Source organism: Fistularia commersonii, chromosome 8 (assembly GCF_037954325.1).
Source record: "Fistularia commersonii isolate RoL2024-O1a breed Wild chromosome 8, RoL_Fcom_v1.0, whole genome shotgun sequence".
In the NCBI taxonomy this organism is placed as follows: domain Eukaryota; kingdom Metazoa; phylum Chordata; class Actinopteri; order Syngnathiformes; family Fistulariidae; genus Fistularia; species Fistularia commersonii.
This window is the reverse complement of record NC_141291.1, coordinates 2,608,561-2,634,778: the sequence shown is the minus strand read 5'-3', so window position 1 is coordinate 2,634,778 and position 26,218 is coordinate 2,608,561. Positions and strand designations below refer to the sequence as shown.

The window sequence follows — 26,218 nt, the reverse complement described above, 5'->3', positions numbered from 1 at the left end:
TCCATCTCAATTTTAATATTGCTGATTATGGCTTACATCTTAAGGAAACTCAAAAATCCTGTCTCAAAATATTAGAATATCATGAAATAGTAATTTTTGTTTTTTAATTGCATTACAGAAGATAAGGAAGTTTATCACAATACTCTAATTTTCTGAGACAGTCCTGTATGTTTATTTATTAAAGACAACATTGAAAAAAAAATTATACATATACATGTATATCTATATTTGAGCTTGGAAGAATTCCATCTGCAACCACAGTCATCTTGTGGTTGCAGATGGAATAAAGATCAGAAAATTCTGTTTTTAAATACGTGCGAGACGAAATGAGCAGTAGATTTGTCACTCCAGCGTTAAAAAAACAAAGCGTCTTAAATCCACCACGCTCGTCGTCAACGTGTCCGAGCTTCTCTCCGTCTCGTCCTCCAGATCTACCCGGACGAGGGTCACTTCATCCACAGCGAAACCACCAAGCAGCACCTCAGCCAGTCCTTAGTGAACTTCTTCGCCGAGTGTTTCCGGCTACCCGAGAGAGTCTTCGAGGAAACTCTGGAGGAGGAGAGCGAGGACGAAGGCTAACCGTCCCATCGCGTCGACCCGTCACATCCGACCGACCCGTCGACACGTCCAAGCACAACACCGGTGTCTCCGATATGCAACCGTCATTTGTTCTCGCCCTCATCGTCCTTTTTTTTTTTTTTTTTTTTTCCAACCGCCGCATTTGAAGCCCCGGACGTGAAACTGCTACGCCGGCCTCGGACCGACCACGGCTTCCAAATCCAAGAAAGGCCCTGACGCGACCATGCGGAATATAGCGATCGATGGGAATAGCGGGACGGACCAGCGGCGGCGAGGGGAAGCGCCGCAACCCTCTCGCAGACTCCCGCGCTGGAAAAAGACCTCGTCGCACGCGAGGCCCGATGGAAATCTGATCCCCGGCGAACTAACCGGTCGGCGGCGTCCGACCGGCGGTGTCTGTAAATGCGCAAAAAAACGGGGAAATCTTGCTATTTTTTTAAAAAGTCGTACGGAACTCCCCCCCCCCCCCCCCCGTGTCGGATGTGGTCGCGCCGGTCGTCTTTTCGGTTTGTAAAATAGCAACACGCGGACGCCGCGTCGTTTCCTTGATGTTTTTTGGCGGTTTCTATCCCCCCTTTGAGTTCCATCTCGTAGCCTCATTTTCTCGTCTTCTAGCGGCGCCGACAGAATTCTCCGGAAAAGCGTTTGCAAGAGGGAAGGTTCCCTCGCCGGCCGGGACGGCTTTTTAACGGTAGTCGTCGGAAAGACGAACCGCGAGGGATTAAGATGTTTCACTCACCCGACTGCCTTACTTTCGTCAGAGAAACAACCCGGCTGACGTGCCGGACCGAACGCCGGAAGAGAAAACGCTCGGTCGGCGCCGAGACAAGAAGGAGGCGGAGACAAGCTCCTTGGTTCGGAGGCCATTAATGTACGGGGTCTCCATGTTCTCCAAAGGGTTCCTCCCTCGGTCCCAAAACACGCAGGAGGTTCAACACTGAATGACAGGATGAATGGTTGTTTATCTAAGTGATGTGATGATAGGGTGAATAGCCATGAGAGGGTGAACGGTTGAACGTCTTTGACGTGAGACCGACGGGGCGATCGGTCGGTTTATCTCGAAATGACGTGAACGAGCGAATGGTTGTACGTCTATGTGATGAGAGGGTGAATGTTTTAAGGTCTCTTTATGACGCATGAATGAGAGCGTGAACGGTTGTTTATCTCTTTGACGTGGGACCGACGGGACGATTGGTCGTTTTATGATAATGAGAACAACTTTATTTATCCCCGAAGGAAATTGTTGTGCCAGAGTTTCAAGCAGAAACATAACAGTAATAGAAATAGTAAGGAGGAGGAAGAATAAGAAATACAATGAAATATAATGCTCAAAAAAATAAAGGGAACACTTGGACAACACAATGTAACTCCAAGTCAATCACATAGTGTCCACTCAGGAAGCAACACAGATTCATTTTGACTTGTTTTAAGGACATTACATCAAAGTTGGATCAGCCTGGAGTTTGTTTTTACACTTTAATTTGGAGTGTGATTCCTAATCCAGACCTCCATGGGTTGATACAATTGATTTCCATGGATCATTTTTGTGTGATTTTGTTGTCAGCACATTCAACTGTGTAAAGAGCAAAGTATTTCATAAGAATATTTCATTCATTTAGATCTAGGATGTGTTTTTTTTAAGTGTACCCTTTATTTTTTGGAGCAGTGTATAAATTGTCTTAACTGTTAACTGTTAACTACAAAGATTTGAACATTCCCCGCGGCTGAAGGGAAGAAATGATGATCTCGAAATGACGCGAACGAGCGAATGGTTGTACGTCTACGTGATGAGAGGGTGAATGTTTGAAGGTCTCTTTATGACGCATGAATTGTTGTATGTGATGTGATGACAGGGTGAATATCCGTGTCAACGAGAGGGTGAACGGGTCGTTTTTTTCTCGAAATGACCGACTTGTCGTACGTCTATGTGATGAGAGGGTGAATATTTGAATGTCTCTATACGACGCATGAATGAGAGGATGAACGGTCGTCTATCTGCGATGTGATGAGAGGGTGAAGGTCTGACACGGGAATGAAAGGGTGATCGGTTGTTTTACGACGTCTGAACGGTTGTGTATCTATGTGACGACAGGGTTCTACGTCTAGATGTCGTGTGAATGAGAATGTTTGAATGGGAATGACAGGGTGATTGGTCGTTTTATCTCTAAATGACGTATGAATGGTTGTACGTCTCTACAAGTGGCTCCGCCTCTTTTCCATCGAGAGGCTTCGGGACGCCGCAAGCGTGAAACTGGGATAAAAAATGACCGAATGAATGAATGAACGAACCCCCAGAAGTGGTTGGGGAGCCCCAAGAGGTGCCGCCGGGTAGCCGTTCCCTTCTCTCTCGGCAAGAAAGCACATTAACGGCTCGGCTGAGTGTCGGTAATATCGCTGGATATTTTTATTTATCTATTTAAGTTATTTAACCTTTTGCCGATCGCCGGGAGGGATCACTTCGGCGACGCGTACGCTCCGTATCGGCCGCGGTCGGGGATTCGTCGGCCGTTTCCGAAAAAACTGACAATGTACAGGCTCTGCATGCATCGTTGTTTAGAAGATCCGTATTTATGAATGAGTAACGGCGGCGGCGTTCACGGCGCCGAACGCCGCTTCGCCGTCCCGCGGCTTTAACTAGTGGCGTTGCTGTAAAGACGCCGACGGCGAGGACGACCTTCGGAGGAGGCAGACGTGAAGAAGAATTCTCGAGGCGACGAGTGTAATTTTTCCATCGGATTTTTCGTTTCTTTTTCCCATCCTGAGCCCCGCGTGCGTTTCGTTCCCCTGCATGTCCCGAGCTTCTATTTGCAGCGCCGCCGCCGCCGCCGCCGCGGCGTTTTTGACATCTTGAATGTTCCTTACTGGATTGCATCGAGTACATTTCCAGTAGTGTCGTGATTGAGATCCCAGTCTCGTCGGCTTGATGTGTAAATGTTTATTCAGAGATCATTTTATTCTAAAAGAGGACGATAAAAAAAAGGAAAAAAAAAAAAAATAGATATTATCTGAGTGTTATTTGTGAATAGAGCATTTTGGAAGTTCCATTTGGTATTCATTTATGTTACCCTGTTGCTGTCCTTGAATTAAATCGATAGTGGACTTCATAAATGCCGGCATTCGGGGACTTTTTTTTTTTACAGGATGATCAACTTTGTTATCCGTAAAGAGAAAGAAAAAGAAAGAGAGCCGAAAGGCCGATTGTGGCATGAAGGTAAGTGTTCAAAGTAAAATAAATACATATTTTATCAGCCTTTGCTGTTTCATTGTTGTTGTTGTCAAAACACTGCGCATTTGGAGATCAAGCGGACGTTTAATCTGAGTTCTCTGATCAGCAAGTGACAAAAATCACAGTAAGAGAGAGACGTTACACATCTTGTCGCCTTCCCGCAAATAAAGCTGCTTTATGACGGCTTTAGAAACCGGAGACTTGACGCCGCGTCTCAAAGAGCCTCGACAATAAACACAACGACCGGAGTGACCGGCCGAGACAATGATACAGCGATCCCTCGCTATAACGCGGTTTACTTTTCACGGTTTCGCTACTTCACGGATTTGCATGGTGCATTGTGTTCTGCATTCTGATTGGCTAAAAAAAGTCACTCCGCTTCTTCTCTACCTGTGCGATTTCCAGTTTCTCTAAAACCCACAATGTTGACAAAACGCTCTGGAGCGACAAAAGGGCCCAAAAGGCAGCGGAAGATTCTATCTATCGCAGATAAAGCTAAACTTCTGGACATGCTAAGGGAAGCTAAAAGCTATGCGGCTGTAGGTCGGCATTACGGAATGAATGACTCTTCCGTTCGTTCCATAAAGGAGGAAGCAAAAAACATAAGGACGACAGCAGCGATGTATAATAGAGTATTTGATTGTATAATAATTGTAAAAAAAAAAATAAATAAAGGTTTCTACTTCACGGATTTTGCCTATCACGGGTTCTTTTTGGAACGTAACCCCCGCGAAAAACAAGGGTTTACTGTATTCCATATACGACCGCTATTCCGCTTCCTTCGGGAGTCGCCGACTAACTTCATGTCCTCTAGAACTCTTTGGCCTTTCCACCCGAAAACACAACGCGGAAATTTGCGTCCTAAAGAAGTAGAAGTAGTTCTAACGACGCTGACGTCCATTTTTCAGGGGAATTTCTCCGCAAAGTTTGCTACAAACGTTTAATCCGGTTGTTCTTGTTTGTAAACAAACGTAAAGTGCTTTCCAGAAAAGCCATATTTACCGCCTGTCCTCTCTTGAGGCAGCAGTTTCTGTTCCACCATCTCCCACCAGCCGGCTCACGATCAGTTTAGCTGCAAGAACCTTTAGCAGATATATTTATATGGATGTCATGAGATCGAATCAGGGAAACGTCTGCCGACCAGGGGAACGAGTGAGTCACTTTTCCTTGAGATGCAGATTTATCGGATGGAGACTGCAGCGAGCGCAAACAAAAAAAAAAAAAACCTATTAAATAAATTAAAAAACATGAATTTTCAAGTTTTGGAAAAATGGCGCGAGAAAACTGTAGGGAAAAAAGGAACATCAGAAGACGTAGATCTGCTCGAAGCTGCCTTTGGGCCCGGAGTACACGGGGTTGTAGTTGTATATCAGCGATTTGGTCTCGTCGTCCTCGTTTTGAAATCTGTGGAAATTCTTCCTGGCTGCAGGGAGAAGAAAACAAGACGCTTAAAAAATCTGTGTCATGGAAGCATTCGTTCATTCATTCATTCATTCTCTGTTGGGCTCAGATGGACCGATATTCGCTCATTCATAGATCATAAAGAGGCAAGCGATAATTCCCCTTCTCATTCTCGTCAAAAAAAACACGACCAAAATTCTCTCATTCACATATCATATAGAGACATACAACCTTTCACGCATTCACACGGTAAAAAAAATAATAACCGACATTCACTCACTCACACATCCTACTGACATATCATACACTCTCATTCAGATGTCACATATACAGGACTGACTCAGAAAATTAGAATATTGTGATAAAGTTCTTTATCTTCTGTGATGCAATTACAAAAAAAAAAAATTGTAAAAAAACAAATCAACTGAAATATTGCAAGCCTTTTATTATTCAAATATTGCTGATTATGGCTTACATCTTAAGAAAACTCAAAAATTCTATCTCAAAATATGAGAATATCATGAAAAAGAATTTTCTGTTTTTATAATTGCATTACAGAACATAAAGAACTGTATCACAATATTCTAATTTTCGCAGACAGTCACGTATGTGTATTTATTCAAGACGACATTGGAAAAAAAAACCGATATATTTATATGTATATCTATAATAGAGCTGGGAAGAATTCCATCTGTAACCACAGTCATCCGTAAATTGCATTACAGAAGATAAAGAACTTTATCACAATAGTCTAATTTTCCGAGACGGTCCTGTAGACAGACCAATATTCACTCATTCATGCATCTTATAGAGGCATGTGATCATTCACTTTCTGATTAACACGTCAAAAAAAAAAAAAAAAACAACAACCAAAATTCACTCATTCACAAGTCATACAGAGAAATAACAGCACCCTCTCATTCACAGGTCACACAGACGGACCAACATTCATACATCGCAGAGGCGCGTAATCATTCACTCCGTCATATCAAGACATTTTGACATTCACCCTGTCATTCACGCGTTACGAAAATTCACTCATTCACACGATGTCAAATAGACATACAGCCGTTCCATCTCCCATTCACATCGAATACTCTCATTCAGATGTCATATACAGATAGACCAGGGGTCGGCAACCCGCGGCTATTTCATTGAAGTGTATTGCATTTGTGTTAATTCCTTTTTTTAACTTTTAAGTTCTAAGTTGGAGGATTATTGTGATCTTGAAATATTAAATGAAATTATATTTATTATTTTTCGCCGCTCAAAATAACGTCACACTGGCGGAAGCCGGTATACCCGCCAGCCGATTTGCAGATGCTGTGCGCAGAAGTTCAGGAGCAGAAGTCCCATAAACCAGGTAAAGTAAATATTCATGAAAATATTTTGCAAATATTTATTTTTTAATGTTTACTGACACAGTGATTATTTTTTTAAATTCAGGTCCGAACGCTCCGAAAGCCCAAAGCTCAAAATGAGTTCAGTACATAAATAAAATTTAAGTTTCTCTGTAATACTTTGTGAATTTCATAAGCAACACACTACACACTTGTTTATACAAAGTGCAAAGGTAATAAAAAGCAATATATACAGTGGTACCTTTATTTTAGACGTCAAAAAGTAATTGCGGCTCCCGGTGTTTTCTTTTCCGAGGAAACCGGGTCCAAATGGCTCTTTGGGTGTTACGGGTTTCCGACCCCTGAGATCGACCAACATTCATTCACTCATTCATACATCATATAGAGCAGCGGTCAGGAACCTATGGCTCGCGAGCCATATATGGCTCTTCCGGTGACGGCATATGACAATTTTGAGATGAAAAAAAAACAAAAAAAACAGTTAGGAACTTGTGATATTTCTTCAAAATACTGTATCATTTTAAAGTAAACAGAAATTAGTTCAGAAGATAAATTTCCCGTCGGTCAGGCCGGGAACCGATGGCTTCCGGGTCATTTTAAACGTGAAGAGAATTAATTTTATCAGACGGCCAACTGGTTTACTCGCTTCAACCCGGAAAAGATGGTGAAATGACAAAAAAAGAAGATGATTATTGTGCATTCCAGGCTGCGTGGAAAGAGGAATTTGCATTTGGATCTACGGTACGTCTAATATGCAATCATAAAATTGCATCAATGAAAGTGTCAAATATAAAGCAAATATAAAACAAATCCATGCAGCATCAGAGGTCGCGTTAAAAGTAAGACATATTTAATTTATTATACGTTAAAAATACTATATAGCTCTCAATTAAATACATTAGAAATATATTCGATTTTTATGGCTCTCCCGGTCAAAAAGGTTCCTGACCCCTGATAAAAAGGCATACAACTGTTCACGCGCCAAAAAAAAAACAAAAAAACAACCAAAATTCACTCATTCACAAGCCATACAGAGACATACGGCTCTAATTCAGCTGTCACATATAGACAAAACCGATATTCACTCATTCATATATACATCATTCAGAGATATGCAATCATTAATCCCGTCATTCACACGTCGAATGCAAATTCACTGGAATTCCGAGTCTGATTTAATGGTGTTTTCTCACCTTCGCTGACAAAGAAGTCGGCCATGTAGAAGGTGACTCTGACTGCCGTCGAGGAGTGCGGGATGTAATCTTGGTTCCACTCGAATGCATTTTTCTCGGGGTGCCATTGGGTTCCATATATTGGGTAATTATGAGCTGTCAAATGAGGAAAGAAAACACAGGAGGGATTAATTAGAAGTATTTCTTAGCAGAAGTCAAGTGAATTTGCGTGGATTGTTATCACCTTCTACCGTTGATATGAACTCTGTTTCTCCGTCTGTATTCAAGGAGAGGACTTTGTAAAACGCCTTTAGCTCATCGTCGGTGTGAAAAGTCTGAAAACAAACGTCGCGCGAACACCGTTAAGTGTCACCTCGACCGTTATTCACCTGCACATCCGTATGCTGTATTTAATAATAATAAAAAGTTGTGCGCGTACCTCCGCGGCCAAACTCCACTTGTGCGCATTCACCGTCAGGGGCTCGGAAGCCAGAGCATCCAGGAGCGCGGCTGGAAACCCCTGAAACATCCTGCTATGCCTGGCGTCTGAATAACGATAAAAAAACAAAACAAAAGCCGTGAGATCTGAAGCGTCAAGGAGAGGTATAGAGGTCTCGGAGATTAAGGTGGATACTTCAGATAGAGCGCTAAATAACACGTCGTTGCTGCCGTGTAAGAAAAATGTTTCTCTAAATTCGTATCAATGCTGTTTTTTTTTTCATAACAATTATCCAATCACTCCAGGGGGGATTTGTACAAATTTCAGTTTTCATATGATGTGAATTGTTGTCCAGAGTTAGAGCATAAATGTGCAAAAAATACATATTTATCTTTTATAATAACATGAACTTCGCATCCTTATTAGGTCCTCCATTTGAACCAGGGTCAGCCCATTAATTCTGATATATTTGAACACTCACTTGCAGATGGCGGCGCCATGAATTATTGACCTTTACAGGCACTTTGAATAACAATAAAATGCCAAATTATAATTTATAATGGAGAAAAAGTACCTAATTATAAATAATATTCTTGTCGCTGGTTAAATGTTTCATGGCAGCAGCATGTTTGGCTTAGTTTTTTCATTTTTTTTTCTTTTTTTTCCTCAGTGATATATTATTACTTTTATGTAATTAAGAGCCCTGCGTGAATGGAAAGCCGTACCGTTGGTGAAATTCAGCGGCAGAGGCACGCCGCTGGTGTTGGTTGACGACAGCTTAGCATCTTTACTCGTCAAATACACCAGCTGCTCGAATCCGAGGCAGGTTCCCCACACAGGAAAATAGTCACCTTTCTGGTTGGCCTGAAACAACACATGGGACGGTTTGCACAATCGAGCGCAATCACACACACACACACAAATCTGTGTTGTGTTTTACACATTTACCGCAATAGCGAGATCATAAAAGATTTTTGCAGCTCTTTGATAACCAGATGAATGGATGTCTGCTCCTCCGCCGGGGTAGAGGATTCTGTCCATGGACAAGCAACACACACTCACTGAGTCACCGTTACCAAAGAACAAAGGGTGTAAAGACAAAAAAAGACATATGGCCTTTAAAAATGATCCGCATACACACACACACACACACACTACATTACCATCACATTGCCATCAGACACTGAAACAGCTGACATTCATTCTTCTCCCTGCACATGTAAAGTCTACTGTCACTTAATTTGCACTCACATTGCATTCATGCTTTGAGTTGCACACCTTATTGCACTATATTCTACACACCCCTCTATTGCAATGTTCACACTCATATCTATAATCATATTTATATAATAATGTTTACACTTTTCTACCAGCACATATCCAGATGTACTGCAGACAGCAAGGTAGGATTTTCAGTGTACAGGGGAAACTCGTGACAATAAACGCTTTGAATCTAGAAGCTACATTAGCAAAAAGCTAATAATAGCATCTGCCTTTTTCCTTACCTTATTGTGATCCGTTTTATGTGCATGAATATGGAAAACTGAAATGACTGGAATTAGTTACCAACCTGCTCACATACACACATTTGTGCGTGTACATCCATACACATACACGTGTACATACATGCAGACACACATATACATACTGATATTCATATTTAGAATCACATACACATGCATACATACACAGTCATACAATTCTCACCTCCATGCATATTTCCACACATATTATATTATTTATGCATACATGCATACAAACGTATGTGAATAGATACATACAGGCTTACATAATAATATATGTGTACATACATGCATAAAATACTCACATACATGTATGCGTGTGTATATACCAACAACACATACATACAATACGCGCAAAGATACGTATGTACAAACATGTTATCACATTCTCATAAACAAACACATACATACCAAAATGCATTACTCATACATACATAAAATATGTGTACATACATGCATTCAATACTAACATATATACATGTATGCATACATACATACCTGCAATACATGCATAAACTCACAGACAAACATGCAAACACATACATGTAAATACATTCTCATAAACATACATACACACATGCATACATACACATACATACATACATAAAAATGTGTTCATACATGCATGCATGCAGTGCTCATATACATACCGTATTTTCACCCCACTAAAAGGCCCAGTCTCAGTTATGTGTGCCATTACTGTATTTAAAACACACACATAAGGCGCAGCTGGTTATAGGGCGCAGGTTTTATATACAATCCACGCCCACACTTCCCCCTTTAACGTTCTCATGGTGTCCTCTACTACGTCCACCTTACAACAACACAACACACACAAGCATACAAGTGTGCGTATTTAAAAATAGAGCGGGAGCTAGACTGAGTTAGGTATTCACATTTTTTTTACCGGTAATCATCATCAATCAAACCCATCGAAGTCTTCATCCTCAATTTCTAATTTGAACAGCTGCACTAAATCTCCATCAAACATGCCAGGTTCACTTTCTTCACTGCCAGAGTCACTGGTGGCTCCTCGGAAATGATGCCGGCTTTTGCGAAAGCTGTAACAACAGTGCCGGCAGACACGTTAGCCCGAGCGTCTACAATCCATTCGCAATTTGTGGCGTAACTCGCCCGGCGCCGCCTTCCACTCTTAGTGAAACTGTGGTCTCAAAGAAGACTTTTCGTACCCCGTTGTGCGTATCGCTACCGTGCTGGTCCCCTTCTTCTCCACAGTGTGACTCACCGGGATGTCGAAAGTTAGCAGCAGCTCGTCCGTGTTGGTGATGTGGCTGGGCTGGATGTGTTTGTCGGAGATGTTCTCAGGGTTGTTAAAACAACGATGTTCTGCATAACTCACATACCCGTTATTTTATATACAATCAACGCCCACACTTCCCCCTATAACTTTCTCATGATGTTCTCTACTATGCACACAGGGCGCACTGCACTACAGGGCACGCCGCACATTTTGAAGAAAATCTAAGACTCTTATGTGCGCCTCATAGTTGTGAAAATACGGTACATGCATGCACACAAACATACATACATACAAACACACAACTACAAGAGTACATACATGCTCCGACAAACACATCTTTAATCTAATCACATTTGCACCTGTTTTTAGTTTATCTACTGTTTTCTTAATTTGTACTGCCAATTGTACTTGATTTTAGTTCTATCCACTCCCTTGTACTTTTTAATTTGATCTAATTTTTTTACTTGTTTCGAGTTTTATCTACTGCTTCCGTACTGTCTTTAATTTAATCTCATTTTCACCTGTTTTAGTTTATCTCCTGTTTTTTAATTTGATCTCATTTTATTGTTGTGCTGTGCTCTGCTTTACTTGTAAACTTGTCGACCCTGAAAATGAGGGAGACCTCAGTGGTCTTACAAGTATAAATAAAGGTTATTATTATTATCATCATTATTAACTAACAACTCATACACACAAGTAATACTCGCATACATACATGCATGCATGCAGGTGTGAACATACACAAAAAAAATCCACATACATGCACACATTCAGACACACATAGATACACACTAAAAGACACATAATCTCGGATGTTGCACTTCCATGTAACTAATCTCGTACCCGTTGATGGAGCTGAAGATCCTCCCGTAGTCCTCCTCGGGCAGGTCGACCCTGCAGGGAGGCGAGGGGAGAGTGAGGGGTCAAAGGTCACGGCCGGACGCTCAAAGGTTGTTTCCGTAAACTCACAGGACGGGGACGCCTCTGGCACCGGCCGACTCAAGGAACTTCACATAGGACGCGGCGATATAAGTGGTTCGGTTTGGTTTCGGGAAATGAACTTCCTGCGCTAAAACACCTGTCGGGAAATAATAAAAAAAACGTATAAACACAAGAGAGTTGCTGAATGTCAACAACTTTTTTTTAAAGCTAATGTTAGCTAACGCCTTTCACTTTACAGTGAAGCTAGCGCAACAGAAAGTGTTTATTTTCACACAAATAACTCGCCGATTATCGGTCTTTCATTAATCCGGTCGTTCGTCTTTGCCGGAGGAAGGAAAGGCAGATACAAGATGGAAACGCAAAGCAGCGACAGAATCACAGTTTGAAAACTTAAACATTGTTTCTCCATCTTCAGTTCCGCTGTTTGTATGTTATCAGCGCTTCCGGTCACATGATCTACCCCCCCCCCCACCCCCATGTACGCGCACGTGCACGCGCGGAGCCAACTTGCAAAACAAATACTTGACCGTTGCGGAGAGGTTTTTTTTTTTGTGCATGAATAAATAATAATGCATTTTATTATTAATTAATGGGGAATGGAAAATCCGCTCGGCTAAGTGCGTTAAAAGCAAAAAAAAAAAAAAAACTTAACTGTTAAATCTTCTTGTCGTTGGATTTTTACTTGAAGAAGAAATGCCTTTACTGCAATATAAAATTGTTATTGCAGTATAATATTGCATATAAAAGTGTTATGCGTACACCTCTGCACAACATTGTTTCCTCATTAACATTGAAGAAAAGAAAAAAGAAAGATCAACTCGCAAAAAAGAAAAACAAATGTATTGACATTTAGAAACATAACAGTGCTCGCTTGTTTACATGAGTAGCTTTCACAAAGCATGATGATTGCTGCAAATATTCAGCACGATTTTCTGAAAACAGTCAAGCGGCTTATCGGCGTAATAGCAATATTGTGTCTTTTAGTGACGCTTACATTTATTTGGCTTCTTGCTGTCTGCTGCCAACATTTTTACACACAGCAAACACACCGGTCTTTCCTCATCTCCAAGCGCTACATTGCTTCGTCATATTTCCTTGTCTTAGCTTTCGGCTGGCTTTTGTTTGTCTCATTATCTTCGTCTCTCACTGCCTTTTCTTATCATCCCTGTTAAATATTTTCCATGGTGTTTGTTCATTGCGCTGCGAAAAAAAAAAACAAAAAAAAAAAACTTACACCATAGGTTATCACATCCTGCCTATTTTTTTTTTTTTTTTTATTCCTGTCATTGCTATTGTCACTATCTATATTGTCGTTTAGTTCTGGTTGTGTATTTTTCACACTTGCTGTTCCTTTATGTTGTCCATTATTATCCCTGATATTTTTGCCGCTGTCTATTAATTATTCGTCTTGCTATCTTATATTTATATTTATATTCATATTTATTTTCCTTTTTTAATTTGTTGACATTATAACTGCTGTGATATGGTATGTGCTATATATGCTTATATTTTTGTCAGTTGTTTATCATTATAATTTATGTTTCAAAAATAAGAAGAAAGGGCTTGAATGTGCTTAAAAAAAAGTTTTAATGTGTTTTATAACATTCTTTTGTTGGGTGATGATTTTGAACAACGTTATGATATGGTTAGCGTTTTGAGTTAGGGATATTTAAATAAATAATCCAGAAAATAAGAAATTTTTATTCAATTTTTGTAAAATAGTTTTTGGACACTACGTGACAAATAATATTGTCACCGCTGTATTATTTGTGATAAGAAAAAAAAAAGTGATAATCAAGTCTTTTTCTGTTCACCTATATTTTCCCTGCTTCTGTCCAGTGTTTCAACTATTTAAATAATAAAGGAAACGTCACAGAAATGCTTAAATAAATTGAGATTTTGCAATTCGATGATGCAGCCATCGCTACAAAAATATTACAGCCACTTCCAGTCGGGTGTTTCCAGGGTAAAAGCAGTGGACTAATGTGTAGTGACTTTTAACGAATTAAAAAGATGTTGTTTTTTTTTTTTTTAATACATTTAGAGATTATATCGCAATGGAAATAAAATCTGACTTGTTTATTTTATATCTAAGGTCATTTTACTGGTAAAGAATGAAAAAAGAACAGACACCTCCGGTTTTTAAATTGGCTTGTATTACAACGATAGCAGAAAATCTCTAAAAGGACGGAACACATTCAAGTTTCACTTTCACCCGATATTAAAACACGTACACATTGTAAAAACAGAAAATTTTATTCAACATACAACACAAACACTTAAACTCCCTTCTGCCCGGTGAGATTTTTATTACATTTCATTTTTTGTCAACTAAAAACCTTTTTTTCTTTGGTCGGATGGAATTTTTGTCTTAAGTGGAATTCGATTGTGACCGTTTTCAACATTCTGAAGGAAGTCCGGTCTAAAACAGAGGTTTTAGAAAATGTACAAAAAAAAAAATAGACGAAACGCAAAGAGGAAGAAGAAAGAAACACAACAACAACGATAAATTACATTCTTAAATTTAACCATCTAATTCCATGTTATGTGCTGTGACAGTATAAATAATCATTTGGATTTAAATTAAATAGCCTTTTTGAGACGAGGAGCTGCTAAGAAGCGGGACAAAGTTGAAGGACAAAAAGGAACATCTCAAACGATGAAGTACAGTGCATCAAAAAAAGAAAAACCACTTTGACGGCAACACTGGTTGGAATCGTGGCAAGTTTTCGGCCTTTGGAAGTTTTTATGTCTCCTGAAATGATCGAAGCACTTAAGATTACCTGTAAACAAGGCGTCCCCCCCCCCAAAAAAAAACACCTCCCTGCACGAGTGTCTGGGTATCGATCATAAAAACTGGCCCCGAATGCGGATTTTAAGCACCGTGCCTCGCCACAAGTGCTACGTTTAGCATTTCCGCGTTATTAAATCAACACCGCGCTTCTAAGATGATTAAACGGTAAGTGCGATCTTGGTTTTCTTCGTGGATCGATCGCGAGAAAAGCTACACGCGGCACCAGCGGAGGCATCTTTTCTTTCTAAGAGTGCAGTTTGTTTTTCTTCCCAGAGTGTTTTAATACTTCAGGTGTCTGGATGGGATCCACGATGGAGGGGGGATTCGGGATCTAAGGGTTCTTGTGCGTCTCGATGCAAAGGACGATGTACTCGTTGGAGCAGCTCCGTGTCTGCTGGCCCAGGAGGAAACCCGAGGTCAGGCCGGACGCCTGGCCCGTGACCGACACGTGGTCGGCCCGCCACGTCTCGCAGTGCTTGTCCACGACCCTTTGACCCCCGGTGGTGGAGCCGTGCCAGATGTACTTCTGAGGCCTGTCGGACGGAAAGCGGAATACGTCGCGGTTCGTGAAAAAACGGAAATAATAGAGACGAAACGGGGGGGAAGAAACAGCAGAGCGTCATCGGCGTACGAGAGGAGCTCTGCAGTTCTGACCGATAACATCCTTTACAAACTTTAAAATAATAAGATAATTAGTTATCAGAATCGGAATTGCTTTATTCGAATAATAATTTTGCAACTGCCGGGCGAATAAGGCAATTCCGATTCTGATTCTAACGAATCTAACATTGCAACCGATATTCAGCCAAGGATCTACTTTAATACGACGCGTGAGGGAATGAAAAGGTTCATTGTTATAACTCGAGCAAAGTTTTTTTTTTTTAATGAATATCAACGTTGGCCCTCCAGATATAACAACCTTTTCTTGTGGACCCAAACTGAATATGGAACAAGCAAAGCTTTATTCTATACAACATATCACTTAATATTGTACACGTGCAAAATCAAAATTCAAATTAATCAGTGTCATTCACTTCTTAAATAACAATTAATAAAACTTGCATGCCTCTTTATTTGCAGCTTTCTGAATTAAATTTCAACAATAACCTTTTTCCACTGGCTAATAATAAATGTAAAAATAAAATAAGCCAGAGTTTGATACCTATGCGCTAAAACATTTTGAGCCCAGTGCACCACATAAAACTGGTTTGAGGTTAGTAAGCACATAAAGAATTCATATATAAGGCGCACTGGATTATAAGGCGCATGGATGATTTTTGAGGAAAATGTAAGGATTTTAAGTGCGCCTAATAGTGCAAAAAATACGGCAGCTACGTGCCAATTGCAGCCCTCGGAACAATATTTTGTGGCCCCCTCTGCCCGAAATCAAATCTTTGTGTTAGTGGGGGTTTTATACAGTGGGCTTCAAAAAAAAAAACAGGCAAGGAAAAAAGGAAAAAGGAACTTTGCAATGTACTTTTTGCTTCAAAATTTGAAGACAAAATGATTTTTTAATGAAAAAACATCTAGTGACATTGTTAAAGCAATCATTTCTTATTTCTATAAAAACCACAAAAACTATAACAAATAAAAAAAAAAAAATCAGGAAAAAAAAAAAGATTGATTATTAATTTATTAACTAGAATAGCCACCATTAGCCTTGTAAACATTATCCCTCCTCTTATACATGCTACCAATCAATTTTCTCATAAATTCTAGTAGCAAAATTTCCCACGGTGACAAGATTTTTTTTTAACTCAACAACATCTTTAGGGTGTAATTTCATCAATTCTTTTTTAATAATAAGTTTTAATAATAATTTGTCATGCAGGGTCTCCAGTGAACCTCCTGCTCGCTAAATGAACACTAACTGAAATAGCATTCTTTTTTGATAGTTTCCTAAATTCCACAATAACATTTCATTCATTTTCTTATCAATTTATGCCAACTTATTTCTTGCTGTTTAATAAAGCGCAGCTCTTTTTAAAACGATGCTGCACAAAAGTAAATCTTATCTGATTTCTCCAATGAATGGAGAAATCCATTCTGTAAAATAGAAATAAAACGGCTGGTCAGGAAGTTTACTCACCAGAAGGGATCGGCTAAAACATCCCGACCATCAAATGAATAGATGGGTATCCTGGGATTCAACGGCCCGCCGTTTCCAGTGAAAATCTCCCGCCAGCTCCTAAACATCACATCTCCCTGGATAAAAACCGTGCAGAGACATCGTGACAAGATCATTCAGACCAAAAAATGGAATTAAAAGAGAGAAAAAAAGATGACTCACCCTGAGGTTGGTGACCGGGAGAGTTTCCCTAAAGCCAGGATAGACCACGTTGACCAGATCCTGCCTGTGAGAGGAAACGAAGGCCCGGTAGTTTGGAGGCAAACCCATGGCTTTAGCCTGCTGGTAGCAAAGCCGGTCGGCGGTGTCCAGACCCATCATGTCTCCTGAGTGAGGCTGATTCAAGGCCACGAGGTTGAGCTGCGGGAAAACGATCAGTTGGAAGGGGTTGACACAAAGAAAAAAATAAAATGAAATAAAATAAAGTAAAGTCAAATTAAATCAAATTAAAACAGATTAAAATAGGTATGTTAAATTAAATTAAATTAAATAAAAACATAAATTAAATTACATTAATTACGTTAAAGTAAATTAAATAAAAAACATAATTAAAATAGTTACGCTAAATTAAATTAGATAAAAAACATAAAATTACATTAAATTAAATTAAAATAGTTATGTCAAATTAAATTAAATAAAAAACATACATTAAATTAAATTAATTACGTTAAAGTAAATTAAATAAAAAACATAATTAGAATAGTTATGTTAAATTAAATTAGATAAAAAACATAAAATTGAATTAAATTAAAATAGTTATGTTAAATTAAATTAAAATAAAAAACATAAAATTACATTAAATTAAATTAAAATAGTTATGTCAAATTAAATTAGATAAAAAAACATAAATTAAATTAAATTAAATTAAATTAAAATAGTTACATTAAATTAAATAAAAACATAAAATTACATTGAATAAGGTCAAATTAAAATAATTATGTTGAATTAAATGAAATAAAAAACATAAATCTAAATTAAATTAAATAGATTAATTTAATTTAAATCAAAAATGAATTTCAGAAATAAAAAAAAAATAACATCTTGTTAAAATCATTTCAAGCATATCACTGGGAAATTAGGAGATTCTAAAAACAATGTATATCAAAAGTCAAAGCCAACTTTATAGTCAATACTGTCATGTGTTGACACACACAGAGCGTTGAAATAATATTACTCTAAGGACCCACGGTGCAAAAGTACAAAAAATTATAATAATTCGTCGCAGAGAACAACGAACAACGACGAGTTATGTCGAGGTAGAAATGGTTAGCTTTGATTTTTAAGGTGACAGGAGCGCTAAGGTGCAGTTGCAAGAAAAACAGAAAGTGATAGCACGATGAAAGTGCAGTTGCATCCACATGTTTACGATGCATTTTCTTGCATTTCAGTGAGCAAATCCCCAAAATCACACAACAATGATCCGATGTATGAACCCATGAAGGTCCGAATTTGGAGTCACACTCAAAATAAAAGTGGAAAAACAGTTTGATTTCACACCTATGATTGACTTGGAGTTACACTGTGCTGTTTAAGTGTTCCCTTTATTTTTTTGAGCAGTATATGTAAATACATATATATATAAATATATATCAGAATAAGCTCCTTTTAGTCGTTGGATACTCACCCTCTCTTTGACCGACTGCACTCGCTCCATCGTCTGCCCTCTGATCTGATAAGCAACTTCAGGCTGAACAAAGTGTTGAAAAGACGGGAGGAAAATCCAGGCTGTTATCAAACACTTTGACAGTAACTTATTTATTTTGTTATTTGCAACGACACCGATCAATGATGGTATTGAAATCATACTTGGGTGAGAAACAGTACCTCATCCTGCGGTATGATGTTATTGGAGAGGTAGAGGAGACTGCCGAGCTACAGGGAGAAAAGAAACAAACAAGATCGTTCATTCTTCTCGTTCTCCTTTGTCTTTTTAACAAAAAGCGATTTTAAAACCTTTTATATGTTGTTAGATCGATCTCTTCTGATTATTTGTGTCTCTATTCAATTATTCCAATGATTATTCCTGTTCAATTCACTCAAACGGATTTGGGTGAAAGGGTAATTATAAGGCTAATGCGTATTAGCATCACGATTTCTTACTTTACGTCGCAATTTGGAATGAGAGTGATCCAAAAATGAAGATAATTTCTTATTAATAGAGAACAGAAAAAAATTGTTAAAACATTTTTGAGCAAAAATACATTCTTGTTTACCAAAATATGTATTAAAATATTATAATTAAAATAAAATCTTTATAATAAAATGTTGATGGATTAACCATTAACCTACATATATTATATGTTTATAAAATTAAACAGTTGTCAAAACATATTTTGGTAATCATCGTAATCATCGAGCGTATTTTTGCTTGAAATGTCTTGCTATGAAAAAAAAAAATCTGTACTCTGTTAAATAAATTATCTTTATTTTTTGGAGCTCTCCTGGTGTGAGTTTTTTTTTTTTTCAAACCTATATTTAGTCGATACTTTTAACCCACATCACATTTATTTCCTGCTGTATGAGGGGGAAAAAAACTTTTATATAATACTCTCTACTTTTTTACAACCCAGATTTTAATTTATCATATTTTATTCCTTTTTTTTCATTAGATTAGATTAGATTAGATTAGTTTATTTCAAAAAGGGACAATTCAATTTCATAAAACACATAAATAAAACATGACTAAAAAAGCCAGAATTAGCCAAAGAGGCTAATTTTCATCCATAGTCCCCCGACCATGATGTCAAAATGGCAATAAAATGGACAAAGACATACATTGTTAGACACAACAGCAACACAAATATAATATAATTTTTACAATATATACAGTGAGCAGTCAAATGGGTGATGAGCGATGACAGGCTTTAGTGTTTGCGTGCAAATGTTTTCACCAGACATTCTCGCAAATGTTTCTGAAATGTTTTGTCTCTTCTAGTATTTTGTGCTGCTGCTGCTGCCAAACGATTTCCTGATCCTCGGAGAACCTCTGGGATGAGAGGAGGAACCGACCGGAGAAACTCCAAAGTGCAGTTGCTACGACAACCATTCCCCATATTAGCTACATAAGGCCGTCCTGCAGCTTCAGTGATCCTGAAGATTGACAGGAAACTTGTTTTTGTACGGTGACGGCATCATCTTCGGTCAAGAAACGCTCACGGCCATCTGTTTTGAGAAAGCTTACAGTTAGCGCTGGGCTAGCTCCTAGCCATTGTTATTTCTTTCATGAATGTTAATGCTATTATTGTAGAATTCCAGCTATTAGCATGTAATTGTTCGCACTGCTGCTATCGGGAGTTGTAGATCTGCGGATGCTCTCGGTCAACCAGGTCCCTGTGAAGTCTTGTCCGAATCTTCTTGTCGTGGAAACTGGACAACTCCGCATAGAGACCTGGCCATCACCATGGACAACATGTGGTAAGGCCAACCACAACATCAGAAAGATTCACAGATTCCTCATGGAGGATACAGAGCAGATACTCATCCAGACTCTAGTCATCTTTCGTCGGGACTACCGCAACTCCCTCCTTGCCGGTGCCCAAGCGGTGACCATCAGGCCTCTGGAGCTTATTCAGAAAGCGGCAGCCCGGCTGGTGTTCGACCGTCCCAAATTCTCCCACACAACCCCCCTTCTTATGTCCCTACACCGGCTCCTGGTAGCCGCCCGCATCAAGTTCAAGCCCCTGGTGCTCGACTACCGGCGGTGAACAGGACAGTTCCATCTTGGTGAAGCTACATGTCCTGACCCGTCCCCTCCGATCTGCCACCTCTGGGCGACCGTCCACCCCGTCACTCAGAGCCCCGGCTGCCGATCCAACCGGTCTCGGCTCCTCAGTGGTGGAACGAACTCCGGAAAAAGGTCGGAATGGCGGGGTCACCGCCCGTCTTTCGCCGTGAGCTGAAAACATACCTCTTCACCAAGCACTACCCTAATAATCGCACTTAGCCCCCAACCACCCCCCCCCCCAAAAAAAAGAAGAAATGAATGTATATATGTATATGGTTCTGAGACGGCTATTTGGCAGAGTGGGGACTTCTGAATAACAACTACTTTGATCTTCAGTTATTGAATTGCAATTTTTGTAAGTCGCTTCGGATAAAAGCGTCTGCTAAATGACTGGAATGTAATATAATATAATGACTTGAATTTCTGCCCTCGTCAGAGAGGCTTCTGCAGTTTTGAGCCTCGAAACAAATGAAGAAGAAATTCAAGTCCAATTGCCGCCACAAGAAGATTTTGACCACAATAGTTTGAGCCTCCTGTCCTCCTCTGTCGTCGTCCCACTCTTGTACCCATTCCTGAAGCGCCGCCGTGTCAGAAAAAAATCCACGAAGAGCACAACTCTTGACAGACAGCAGATGCAAATGAATACATGTCGGATCCTAAAACATTCTGCGCGCACACCCGAAAGTTCTGCTTGGCTTTGAACAGAAACTCTATTTGTCAGCTCGGGAGTTTCGGCCAAAGCCGGCGCCTCCATTTGAGAACGGCCCACTGGGACGCGCCTTAGAACTCGCAGGAAAAAAAAGGACTTGCGCTCGAGAATCCACAAACACGTCGGCCTTGCAGACTTTGGAAGTCGCAACTTGTTTTCAAATGCAAAGGCGTATTTTGCATCGCGGCGGCGGCGGCCGGGGTTCCCGTGGGACGGGTTTGATTTCAAACCCGTCCTCTCCGACCGCGCGGCCAAGATCACCTTTGCTTCTCGCGGCTCTGGGAAGTCTGGTTGGTTACCTGGATCTCTTTCCACCCCTGGGAGACTTTGAGGAAGAGGCTCGCCGTTTCCGTGACGTACATCAGAGTTCCCTCGGCGTCCCTGAGGGTGTTCTGCATCATGCTCTCGCGGCTCGGGAAGGTTTTCAACTGAAACAAATATTTCCGTCAAGTGAAGCTCTGATTTTGAACCGTCTGGAGGTTTTCAAGCGCAGTTGTGATCTAATCGCAAGCCGTGGGGATGCGCGTGGTGCTTACGGAGGGTGAACTTGTAGTTCCGGGAGGTCCGGGAGGTCCTGGTGGTCCGGGAGGGCCGGCGATAGTCACACCTGCCGTCACGTAAACAGCATTTATATCCTTTCAATCCAACTTTTGGAGTCAGATCGCATTAAACGTATTTCTAGTGGTTGATGTTGAACGGCGCGTCGTACCTGAGCCATATCTGGAAGGTGCCGTTCGAGGTCCTGGAGGCCCCGGTGGCCCAGGAGGCCCCGGGGGACCCGTCATGCCAGATCCGGGGATTCCCGGCGAGCCCGGCACCCCAGGAGGCCCCGGCGGCCCGATGACGGACTCCCCTTTGGGTCCCTGGAAGGTAAGAGGAAGTTCCCCCATGGGTTAGCTCGGCTTTTTATCTATTTATCTCTTATATTACACCTCAAAATATTGTTTTTGGTCTGGAAAGAAAAACCCACCACAAGTCCGGGTCTCCCAGGAACACCCGGCCGCCCGGAGAGGCCCGCCTCCCCCTTCTCTCCTTTTTCTCCCTTATAACCTTCGTCTCCTCTTGCCTGAGATTATAACAGGACAATTAAGAGTCATGACACACATAGACAGTCTAATAAATAAAAATAAAAATAAAAATAAAAATAAAAATAAAAATAAAAATAAAAATAAAAATAAAAATAAAAATAAAAATAAAAGTAAAAATAAAAAGCAAAACTTTAAATGTAAAACTGTAAATGAAAAACTGTCAATGTGAATGTAAATGTAAATGTAAATGTAAATGTAGAAATAAAATAAAATAAAATAAAATAAAATAAAATAAAATAAAAATAAAATGAAATGCAAAACTGTAAATGTGAATGTAAATGTAAATGTAAAAATAAAATAAAATAAATAGAATAAAATAAAATGAAAAGCAAAACTGAAAATGTAAAACTGTAAATGAAAAACTGTCAATGTAAATGTAAATGTAAAAAGAATAAATAAATAAAAAAATAAATAAAAAATAAAATGGAACCTACCCAGGATCCTATCGAAAATAATGTGCCTGGAAATTGAAGAACAGGAGAAATAAATAAGAACAACTTTATTTATCCTGTAGGAAATTGTTGCAGTATGAGTAATAGCTGAAGATGAAGTTGAGGTTGAAGTTGTTGAAGTTAAAGTCAAATTATTAAGAAAATAGGACCATGACTATCGCGAGCCTGTGAAACAAAGTGGTTTTAAACAAAGTCGTGTGTTTTTTTAATCTCTAATTTTGTTTTTTTCTGGCGCAGGAACTGAAACAGTACATAGACTATAGTCTCCTTCTGCTGTGGACAGCAAAGAAAACACGTTTTCCTGACAGCACACGTGACAATAAACACCCGGAATCTTGAATGTACATCGCTTTGAAACGGCAACATTGAAAGCGCTGTAAAAACAAAGACCGTCGAGAGTCGAATCCAGTCGCGGAGGTCGTGCATCAGGTTCACGTGACCAACCAGAACACAAAGTCCTTTTAAAGCCCTTTTAAAAAAAGCAGCGGTCGTGACTCACTTCGCGGCGCCGGCATCCCAGGAAGGCCTCTTTCCCCCTTTTCTCCTTTCAGTCCGTTCTGACAGTTGCCTTGGTGATAAAAGATTAGATTATATTCAACTTTATTGTCATGACACATGTAAGGAAACGCGGTTAGCATCTAATCAGAGGTGCAAAAAGCAGAAGTGTATATGTACAGAATGTGCAGTATTTACAGATAAATGCAGTATTAAATAATCAATGCATTTTTTGCAGCTAGTAAAGGTGGATAATTGTTATATGCAGATTATGTAGATAGTGATTATACTATAAATACAGACGTCTTATATTCAGAAACTCTAAAGAAGGGATAATAAAGAGATGAACAATTATACAGAATATACAGATGGAACTATAAATATGTAGGTGTTTTGTAGAATTCTGCAGAATGGATAATATAGAGATGCTATATGAACAATTCTGAATTTTACAGAATATACAAGTATAAATACAGGACTGTCTCAGAAAATTAGAATATTGGGATAAATTTCTTTATCTTCTGTAATGCAATTAAAAAAAACAAAATTTACATGATATTCTAATATTCTGAGATTGGATTTTTGAGTTTTCTTAAGATGTAAGCCATAATCAGCAATATTAAAATAATAAAAGGCTTGCAATATTTCAGTTGATTTATAATGAATCCAGAATGTATGACATTTTTGTTTTTGTAATTGCATTACAGAAAATAAAGAATATTATCACAATATTCAAATTTTCTGAGACAGTCATGCAAGTGTAACCAGATGAGCAGCTAGCAGATGCTATTGAGAATAATAAGCTATAACCAGAAAAGAAACATCCCCATCAAAAAAAAAATAGCATTTTGAAAATTTTCATGAAATTATGATAAATCCGACTCACCTGCAGAGATGCTTCCATTGGGATTGAGCTGAAACGACAGGAAGACGCTTTTAACAATGACATTACAACTTGACATTACGGATAATAATGTTAGTTTTTATCACAGGAAAGGAGACAAATGTGTTAAAAAAGGGGCTACTTGGGTTATTTTCGTGCAGAGACCACATGCAGTACCTCGCTGTGGCTCAGGCAGTGAGCCTTCACCTTTCCAGACTCCACATGCAGCATGCAGGGAAATTTGGGGACCATCCTAGAGAAGTTCTGAGTGACAGAGATTTGAGCCGCTATCAAAAAAAACACACACTCAACTACAGGACTTTCTCTGCTGGAGGAGGGAAAAGACAAGCGGGTGTGTTAGTGCGGGTTAGGATCGGGAAAACTCGTCTCACACACACACACATCCGGCTGTTGGCCTTCGTGGATACACCTTTAGTACCGTCATTTTCGGACGAAAGACGCTAATGATGCGGCTAATTTATCGTTTTTTTTTTTGTTCTAAGCGCTAAATAGTTGTTTAATTCCTCTCCCTTCAGCCGCAGGGAATCTTAAAATCTTAAAACCTTTAAAAAAAAAAAAAAACTCACCCACTCACTGTGAATTGTAATACTTTAAACTGTGATAATTTATCTGTATATATATGTTCATAACTGTGCGATATTTCACAACAGCTACATGTAAAATATTTTTTCATATTCTTATGCACTCCTTATCTTTAACTTGTTACTTAAGACACTTTATAGTTTTTTTGTTTTTCTTATTCTCCCTTTTTCTCTTATTTTTTACTGTTTATACCATTTTTCTACTGGTATTTATCATTATTATATTTTTTCTTGTAACTAACAGTAACTTTTCTTGTAACAATTTCCTTCGGGATAAATAAAGTTATTCTTATTCTTATTCTTATTCTTATTCTTATTCTTATTCTTATTCTTACACATACAATATATTTACATTTAGTTATATTTCTTAGTCTCCCCTTTTTTTTTTTTCTTTTTTCTACTATTATTTATTATTGTTAGGTTATTCTTGTAACTCTGGCACAACAATTTCCTCAGGATAAATGAAGTTGTTCTTATTCTTTTTCTTATTCTTATTCTTTTGAAATTTAAAAAGAATTAACACATCAGTTGCACATCAGTGGGAAATTTGCATTGTAACTCGACAAATTTTCAGATATTCAATATATTAGATTTCACACTGAGTCAGGAAACTGAGCAGTCTCATTCTACTTCATTAAAACCGTTTTTGACATATTTATTTGATGGTGCGCTGAACTTAAAAAAGTTTGGGAAACACTGCTCTTTGTTATTCACACACACACACACACACACACACAACTCTGCAGAGTAACACTATGAGCAGCAATCGCCTAGATGCAGTGTACGATGCAATAGTCGGTGAGCCAATCAGAGCCCGGGATACAGAACACTGTGCTCTGGTTGGTTGCCGCCTTGGAAAATGCTTATTTTGCCATAAAAATCATTGAAAAAAAGGAATAAAAATATATCACATATAGTAGGAGTATTATCCACGATATAATATCACTGCAAAAACTGCATTGACTTCCACTGGAATGACATTTGCAATTTTAAGAACTCAAGAAAGGTTCTTATTCCTGATCGACTCATCTCAATTCTTTAATAAAACTGAAAACAATTTGAAGCCTTTTCTTTATTTCTAAATGCATCCATGCGCATATACTTTTCCAACTCATATGCGCCTCCTTCAGGTGAGGCACAGCATCGCCTGCCTCACCTCATGACTTTTCTCCACGGTTTATTTTCCAATCGGCGAGAATAATTGTATCACGCACTTACTCGAAAGAAATTACACAGCTTGTAGAAGGTGGTGGTTAGTATAATAATATTATTTTTCTCCATTGGACTTTTCCCTTCAGGTTTGTGAAGGCCTCCGTGTGCAGAGGTAAGCTCGGAAATGCGCAAATTCAGCGATTTGTACTCGAGAAAATTTCAAAAAACGATTGGAATCATACAGAAAATACAATTATGAATCAGATCAGTGGAAAAAGGGTAATATT

The 26,218-nt window shown here is 39.1% G+C and overlaps 3 protein-coding genes across 5 annotated transcripts in view; 1 reads left to right on the top strand and 2 right to left on the bottom strand.

Moving 5' to 3' along the window:
* Positions 1–3,687, top strand: part of LOC147231591 (A-type potassium channel modulatory protein DPP6-like) — a 344,451-nt gene extending 340,764 nt beyond the window's left edge. For both annotated transcript variants that reach the window (XM_086150475.1, XM_086150474.1), the window contains exon 26: positions 430–3,687. In XM_086150475.1, coding sequence (XP_086006601.1) covers positions 430–579 — 150 coding nt within the window. In that variant the 3' untranslated portion in view covers positions 580–3,687. The remainder of the gene's footprint in view (positions 1–429) is intronic.
* On the bottom strand, positions 3,504–12,334 carry ggh (gamma-glutamyl hydrolase (conjugase, folylpolygammaglutamyl hydrolase)). The gene is made up of 9 exons (XM_086150476.1): positions 12,190–12,334; positions 11,932–12,040; positions 11,806–11,856; positions 9,127–9,211; positions 8,904–9,042; positions 8,179–8,285; positions 7,984–8,074; positions 7,761–7,895; positions 3,504–5,228 (listed from the first exon to the last, which is right to left on the bottom strand). Exons 1-9 carry the CDS (start codon positions 12,311–12,313, stop codon positions 5,110–5,112), a joined length of 960 nt encoding a protein of 319 aa, XP_086006602.1. The 5' UTR covers positions 12,314–12,334; the 3' UTR covers positions 3,504–5,109.
* A 1,810-nt stretch (positions 12,335–14,144) lies between these two features.
* The window catches only part of LOC147231589 (uncharacterized), an 83,869-nt gene continuing 71,795 nt past the window's right edge, over positions 14,145–26,218 (bottom strand). For both annotated transcript variants that reach the window (XM_086150472.1, XM_086150473.1), the window contains 12 exons: positions 24,181–24,208; positions 23,299–23,367; positions 22,782–22,807; positions 22,230–22,325; positions 21,969–22,122; positions 21,796–21,866; positions 21,559–21,687; positions 18,651–18,698; positions 18,451–18,513; positions 16,989–17,186; positions 16,788–16,903; positions 14,145–15,231 (listed from right to left, as the gene is read on the bottom strand). In XM_086150472.1, coding sequence (XP_086006598.1) covers positions 15,030–15,231; positions 16,788–16,903; positions 16,989–17,186; positions 18,451–18,513; positions 18,651–18,698; positions 21,559–21,687; positions 21,796–21,866; positions 21,969–22,122; positions 22,230–22,325; positions 22,782–22,807; positions 23,299–23,367; positions 24,181–24,208 — 1,200 coding nt within the window. In that variant the 3' untranslated portion in view covers positions 14,145–15,029. The remainder of the gene's footprint in view (positions 15,232–16,787; positions 16,904–16,988; positions 17,187–18,450; positions 18,514–18,650; positions 18,699–21,558; positions 21,688–21,795; positions 21,867–21,968; positions 22,123–22,229; positions 22,326–22,781; positions 22,808–23,298; positions 23,368–24,180; positions 24,209–26,218) is intronic.